We start from the raw sequence: 7,500 nt of genomic DNA on the forward strand, positions 1-7,500 counted from the left end.
CAAATTTACTACTGCAAAACCCGTGATCTTTTCTATCTCACTAAGAAATTTAGAAAAAAATGCACTTAATTCTAAAAATTTTCAAAACGTGTCTAGATAGAGTATTTGCTGTTTTCCTACCTTTCTCATATCTCTGAACATTTTCACAGCGGAACTCTTGGCGGCAGGAACGGTAATATGAAAATTTCCCATTCTCGAACGGATTTTATATCCGCCACAGGAAGTCATCAGCATAGAGGGAGTGGAGGGGTTTCCCCGAAATAGCCACGTTAAATAGTGTTCTTAGAAAATGAAAAAAGTCACAAGATTTTAAATAAATACATTAGCTTGAACGTTTTGCAATGACCTTTGCCACATCCTTACTTAAGTCGAGAGTACACCAGATTTAAATACGCTTTGTTGGCCCTCGGGGAATAACAACCCAATTTTTCAAATCTTCAACACGGAAAACATAGATATTGTCGTCAAATTATTGCGTTGAACATAAAATAAGGAAGGGACATAAATAGCAAACTTACTAAGTTATACGCAATACAGTAAGACGTGTAATACTTTCCGCCAGAAAATGAAATGTGTGATGGCCTTTTTTTCTTCGTTCATCTTCGAGTTTTTCGCCATTGTCACTCCAGAGATTACGTGACACTCCTTTCCGGGGAGAAAAGATAGTTACAGTAGGAAAAAAAATGTAAAAAATTACTTTGGAAAGACAAAACGCACATTTTTCTTTAGCAAATATTATGTTAAACCTTCGAAACCACAAATATCCCTGAAACGAAACAGCTTGAACGAAACCACTTCAGAAGGAAATAGTAGTATCTTTTATCCGGAAGGGATAGAAATATTTTAGTTCCTGCTCCTTCGATTTATTGTCTGTCGAGGAAACCTTCAACATAATCATTTAAAGTGAACATGAAGTGAAATCATTCAGCTCATGTTCTGCGATGTTTTCGGTTGTTTGCTAACATTGTCTATTTTTCTCCCTGAGACCACCAACAAATAGTTAAAAGAGCTTAGAAATGGAATTCTAATTTGCAGTTTTCTGACTGGCTCACAACTCTCGTTTTCAGATCGCGCCAAGTGATGTTGGGATTTCCTGGTATTCAAACGTTCAGTCTTTATAAAAAATGTAATAAAACTATTATTCTGGCAGTTCCAATAGCGCTGTAGCTAACTTTGCCTTACGTGCTTTGTTATTTGACCATCTCATAATCAAGATCGCGCGCACATGGAATTCTAGAATAGTGGTTAAGTTTAATTTTCATTATCATTGCTCACGCGCCGTGTCGTATGACTTGCATTACCTATTGCATCATTCACTTCTGCGTAAGTACTTACGGAGTCAACTATTTTCTCAATATAAACAAATTGTTAAATCAAGATAACTCTCGACTGGCGTTACGTTTTTCTTCGAGTTCCAGTCCTTAAAATCACCTTGTTTGAACGAAACTGAAGATTTTCTCCACGAAGAGACAGCTAATCGAATACGCCAGCCATGCGGTTCTTAACAAAGACAAATTGAGTCACTTCGTAACGACCGTAACCCATCACAGACTGTGCTTTTAGGCGAGTCGGTTTAATCTCCCGATACAGCGAAAGAGAGGAAGTTTATTCTTTTTCCCCATTCTTGGTAAAAAGCAAAGCAACTTTGCTGACAAGCTGGGCTAATCTCAAAGGCAAATAAGGGAATTTTGATCAAAAATTTGGTAGGGAAATATTTCTCTTCTGCCACTGTTATGATGGATCCTTTCGCACTCGTCTCTGACGTCCCCTTGCGTTGAAAGCAGTGATTTTCTATGGTGTGTTTAGTTCTTCAGTATTGGCTTTCATTCGGTTTCAGGATGTCACTATCGTCTTAGCAGTTTACACTCAATTTGTTACGTCATAATTAGCCAAAACGTCCGTTTTTATACTTTTGCTATACAACCGGCCTCAACAAGAAATAAATACTTGGGCAAGATTGTTTTGCCTTGCTTTTTCGCCTACACACCTACACAGGTGAAAGCTCAGAAGACTGTCAAAATTATGCAGAACTTCGTTCGACAAGCTTGAAGCTTTCTTTCTTCTTATCTTTTACTCCTTAGCACTGCTTCACTCTGAGCTGCAAGTCAGTTGATACTACCGGAGCCTTTGAAAGTCGGGAGGCATGGAAAGTGCAACGGCGAGGTTTTAGCATTCAAAAAGTCCAACGCTTTTTTGCGGGTTGTGTGTATACACTTGCAAACCACCATTTCTAAATCACGACCAGTTCCAATTCGATCTAAAATTCAGTGTAGAACATTTAGTTCAGAGTGGGTGTACGGACAGTCCTTATTTTGATTGAGCAACTTTTTTTTTCCATCATTTATTTAGTTCTGCGTATAATATTTTTTTGCCTGACTCCAAAACAAAAACATCAATATCTTATATAACTCTTTTACCTCAATTTGATCTAGCATTTCCTCTTGCACAATGTTGTACTCAGCCTATTTTAAATGTAGTTGTTACTGACATTAACTCTACTTGACTTCCGCGGTTTCCAATTTATGCTCCTCCGCCTAAATTAGTCCTCCTGTGTCCTCCGCAGATACTTTAACTGTCCGTCAGTAGCCAAGCTTTGCGGAACTTTACTGATATCATCACATGCTATTTCCGGAACAACTCGAGCTGGGGATTTGACATGCTTCGACGCCACGTGCTTCTCATCCACCTTGCAATTTTCCATTTTTGCGATGAACTTCCAACCCCTGTCTCTGGTACGAATGCACGATTACTTAAAACGCTTTGGGCCAGTTACTTAAACGAAATCTAACTGTCTTCAATGACCACTTTTTCCTCTACAACTTGCTTGAAGGCAGTTGCTGTAAGTTGAGTAGATAGTAGCTCTTCTGGTTCGCTCTTGTTTTTTGGCAATGCTGGAATAGTCGATATAGGTCAGAAATGAAACTTGGAACGCGTTTTTATGAAGAACTGCCGAAATCTGACGTTTAAATAATCACCCCAAATAGGTTTCTTTTAGTTTGTGTGTGAGAAATCTTCTGCAAACGTCTTATTTTTGGCGTTAGCAAGGCACAAATTTCAGTGGATCTTCCAATTTGTTACGCTTTTATGTGCGAATTTTTCAGTGTACAGTCGTAAACGTTCTTAGGTTACGTGGTTGAGACTGGCAACATTATATAATAATATACTTAAGTGATCGCTCTCCTTGGGGGCTTTTCAGGTTCAATAAAGTCGCTGCTCACAACATCGGGCCGAAAGTTTACATAAGGTGCTTCTGACCCCGGGGGGGGGAGGGGGAATCTCGATTTAACAAAGCTCTGCTGCTTCTATGATATCCTTGGTGCAGCGAACCTTCGTTGAATCTCAAATCCAGGTTCAACTATAAAGGGGATCTGAGCTATCGCAGTCGTCAGAACAGTGGCTTTCCATCAATGGAGAATTTATTTTACGGCTGGAATCAATGAGTGCTTTTCATCCACGTAATTTATTCTTGTACTCATGTCACCACGGTTCCACCAATGGCAAAGATTCTTCGTGTCCAAAATAAACCAATAACAACCCGTTACTTTTGGGATGATTTACCATTCTGAATCATGGCTTTTTAATGCAGGCAAAGCTCCCCTCGTACAACGGCAACGACAACGCCACGAAGCGAGCATATGATTGTTTAAAAAGGAAAAATACTCGTGATGCACGTGCAGCACGAATTTCCGTGCATTTCTTTGCCGTACTCCACAAAGCAACAACGTGAAATCCCCAAATTTTAGGTTTTGACGACTCAGCGGACAAGGTGAGCATACAACAATGAACCATTAATTTTCTACTAATTTTATTTTAAAACCGTTTATACCCATCCAGTTACAGGATACAAGGAGGGAGTACGTTTTTGCAAACGTTGGCCATGTAGCACTTATATTTGAACAGACTTAACTGATTAGAGTGTAATGTGAAGTGCCAGGTTTCTACCCCATATGAACCATGTGAGCGTTAGCCGTACTAACGGACTAATGCCCTACTAATGGCCATCTTCAGTTCCCATGGCCTGCTCCCGTCTGACCTTGTAGCTCAGTCGGTAGAGCAGCGGTGATCTAACCCGAAGGGTCGTATGAGGTAGAAACCTACAATAGCACTTCACATTACACTCTAATCAGGTAAGTCAGATACAGGATAGTTCGCCCGTATTGTGCACAAGTCGGAATTTTCGCAAAATACTTGCGATAGCGCTAAGTTACAGGCGTGCACGTGTCTTTTGGTCAGCGCCAAGACACGGAGCTCTGGGATAATTAATTTCCGGAACTCCAAGATTTTAGGAGTTCTGGTTTCAGTGAAAAGTGAAACGGGGCGATGATTAGAACTCAATGGTTTGAACAGCAGCGACAAATCTTCGTGTTTACAAGTTTAGTTGGAGATTTTTGCGTCATATTCGCAAATTACAAGCTATTTTACACTGGGTAGTTTGCGCATGAGCAGTTTGATAAATCAATTAGCCAATCAACACAGTTCTGAGAATTGATTATTCCAGAGCTCCGTGTCTTGGCGCTGACCAAAAGACACGTGGGCTCTGGGGACGAGATTGTCTCAAGAGTCTATCCTGCAAGGTGAGGAGACTGCGCAAGAGGCGAAACACGGCTGCCAGTGATCATAAGTGCTTGCTTCGATTGCTGCCCTCGCAAAGCAAACTTCCGCCTTGTCGGCTTCTGAAGAGTTACTCGTACCTTTCGTACGAAAAGAGCGAGGAAGAAATCGGCCTTTTTATAGATACCATAATGGTAATGGCACCTGTCATGCGCCATCCATTCGATAACTTTCCTTTGTATGTGGACGGCCACATGTTCCCTTGCTTTGCACGCGTCTGTTTTCAAATATGGGGAGTAAAGTGCTGCTAAGACCAAATTTTTCTTTGAATTACAAAACTATGTTGACTAAACAATTAGTGACCCAAGTTTTAAGTGTTGATTTCAAAAAGACACCTGTTTATTTTTACTTGAATTTTCCTGTTTCCTTTAAAATCTTGACAGCCCTGGATCGAGGAGAAAATGACGTCAAAGACTCACTTGTTTATGAATGCAATGCGTGTGTACACGGCTGAATTAATAGGCAGCACGGGAGTTTTAAACTAGCGTTTTGCATAAATAATAAGCTGCATTTACACGCCGAAGTTTTGAGCCAGTGAGTAAATGACGTCACTTTTCCCTGAGATCCAATCGGTCGGTTTTGAACGTGAGTAATGGCGGACCCTGAAATCCAAAACTTACACTGAAAGTAAACCGCCTTTGGGTAAAAATCAAAGCTCAAAATTTTCCCAGTTCGGTGTTAAGCAAACACACTTTCAAAATCTGAAGAAAAAAGAGAGTGATTTTTTGATCATAATACATTCTCGTCACCGCAGCCTCGGATCAACCCAAGGCTCTGGGAAATTCTATGTAGGAGGACATACGCCGTAGGGCTCCTATAGCCAAAAATTGGCTATTTGAACCTGACGGCGCCTGCTCACTCCTCGTGCTAACGTGAATGCACCAATTAGAGACGCTTTTGATTGTTCTTTACCAAAACCAATGAGAAGACACCTTGTTTCAGGGTTCCCCAAAGCTCTTCTCTCCCTCAGTCAAGAGAAGAGCTCTGGGGTCGAGATTAATCATAATAGGGACCTTACCCAAGGAAGAGGACGACTCCAACGAGAACGTCATCTAAAAATATTATTTCTCGTTATTGTAACAAATTCGTGATAACTCCAAGTCGTTCGGAATGGAAAGTGTTTATCAACATTGCGGGAATAACTTATTCCCGCAATTTGAAACTGGCATAAACGGTGTGGTTGTTTGGGAAGAAAATTAAAAAATATTTCGTCAGGTTCTCAAGTCCTCTACACGACCTTAAAATTAGTCAATTCACGTCGTTGTCGGGACGAGGACGGCAAAGGAATGTACCAAAATGCAAAACGCACGTGCAGGGCGTGCAAAGCTTTGTTTTTGCTCATTAAGTCCACTGTTTGGTGGCGTTTTCGTAGTCGTCCTATCGTAAGGTCTCTAATAGCACTTTAAAGCACGCGACGGAAGGAAACCGAAATTGAACATTTCGCATGCCAGGACAGTCATGTCTCCCAGATTTTTAAACTAAACGTCTCTTACGGGGAAAAGATGCGTAACAATATGAATATCGTACGGTAGTGACAAGTCACTTCCGGTTTCAGTATACGTGACTCAAAAATGTCTCGTGCTTCAAAGCTCACTAACATACGCACGTCTTCCTTAACAATCCCACAATGCTGTTCTAGCACACAGTCTTTTCAGTATAGCGACTTATGAAGAATATCACACACACACACACACAAAACACACAGACAGTACTTCCACGTGAATTACAGTTCTGTTTCTCAAGTGTTCAAAAACCAAAATTTGATTTGACTTGTGTTAACTTGTTAATTTCAATTTACAGTGTCCCAGATTAGTGCTTAGGCACTTAAATAAAGTTCCTTTCCTTTCGATTTCCTTTTTTCAGAGTTCATCTTGGACTTTGTTTTCTGGATCAGTAGATTCTCCTACTCCATCCGGGAGGTCTTGCTGTTAAAATTGCACCATTGCTTCCGATTTATTCAACGTGTGGTCAAAGTAGCTACCATGAAAACCAAACCAGCTCTGCCGATCTCGAACAGTATCCACGCCCGGCTTCATGAAGGCCTTCCCGTTTTCATCACTGGCGAGATATTCTTTTGATGCGAGGGACTGGACGGTGGCAGGACATGCAACAAGAAGGCTTACCTTTTCGATGTGAAAGAAGTATTTGTCTTTTGTGGGATAGTCCTTTAGTTTCTGCCAATAACAGAAATAAATAATAAATAAATAGATAAATATAAGCAGAAAGCAAAAGAAGCGTTGTTCCGCTGGGGTGGCAGAATATTCTCGGTTTGGTTTTGGAATCATTTTATTCATGAAGAGATTTATTTTTGGATGTCGATTCGAGGAATACTCGGAAAAAATCCGAATGCTCCTCGGCAGGAGTCGAACCTACGACCTTCTACGATCTGTAGCTCGGAAGCCCTACCACTGGGATAGATGTTGACCCCGGTGAATGAAAATAAGAGATTTTTTATCGATGGTGAATCGGAAATACTCGGAAAAAATCCGAGTGCTCCTTTGCAGGAGTCGGGCCTACGACCTTCCGGTTGCTAGTTCGGATGCTCTACCACTGAGTATTCATTTATTATATTCTTATTCGCTTTAATTTGTTCCGTGGTGTTCACTAGAAACTTTGGGAGCAACGGCAACGGCAACGAGAAAGTCGTCGTTAGATGTGAATTCGCATTGTATTTTAACGTGACAAACGTGTGGCAAACCCTTAAGGAAGAAACTAGTATGAATTGCGCTCCATTTAGGGAAGAAAATGAAAATTTATCCTAATGCAACTGTTGTTGTTTTGCTGACGACGGCAAGGAAATTGACAAAAAGTGAAAAGATGCGCGTGCAGAGCGTGCAAAGCTATTGCTTTTGCTCACTAAATATGTTGGCCACACCGGGTTGGTGTTAG

General features: G+C 40.9%; 3 protein-coding genes across 6 annotated transcripts in view; all 3 read right to left on the reverse strand.

Moving 5' to 3' along the window:
• The window catches only part of LOC138045399 (uncharacterized), an 8,773-nt gene extending 6,220 nt beyond the window's left edge, over nt 1–2,553 (reverse strand). For 2 of the 3 annotated variants that reach the window (XM_068891896.1, XM_068891894.1), the window contains exons 1-2: nt 2,418–2,553; nt 121–281 (exon numbers count right to left, since the gene is read on the reverse strand). In XM_068891896.1, coding sequence (XP_068747997.1) covers nt 121–234 — 114 coding nt within the window. In that variant the 5' untranslated portion in view covers nt 235–281; nt 2,418–2,553. Of the gene's footprint in view, nt 1–120; nt 282–518; nt 646–2,417 lie in introns of all 3 variants that reach the window. The other variant, XM_068891895.1, reaches the window with a different exon arrangement.
• The window catches only part of LOC138045404 (uncharacterized), a 154,780-nt gene that overhangs the window by 20,657 nt on the left and 126,623 nt on the right, over nt 1–7,500 (reverse strand). The window lies entirely within an intron of this gene.
• LOC138045402 (uncharacterized) overlaps nt 4,920–7,500 on the reverse strand; it is a 10,314-nt gene continuing 7,733 nt past the window's right edge. For both annotated transcript variants that reach the window (XM_068891899.1, XM_068891900.1), the window contains one exon: nt 4,920–6,785. In XM_068891899.1, coding sequence (XP_068748000.1) covers nt 6,540–6,785 — 246 coding nt within the window. In that variant the 3' untranslated portion in view covers nt 4,920–6,539. The remainder of the gene's footprint in view (nt 6,786–7,500) is intronic.

This window comes from Montipora capricornis, chromosome 4, assembly GCF_036669925.1.
Source record: "Montipora capricornis isolate CH-2021 chromosome 4, ASM3666992v2, whole genome shotgun sequence".
Taxonomy (NCBI): Eukaryota; Metazoa; Cnidaria; class Anthozoa; order Scleractinia; family Acroporidae; genus Montipora; species Montipora capricornis.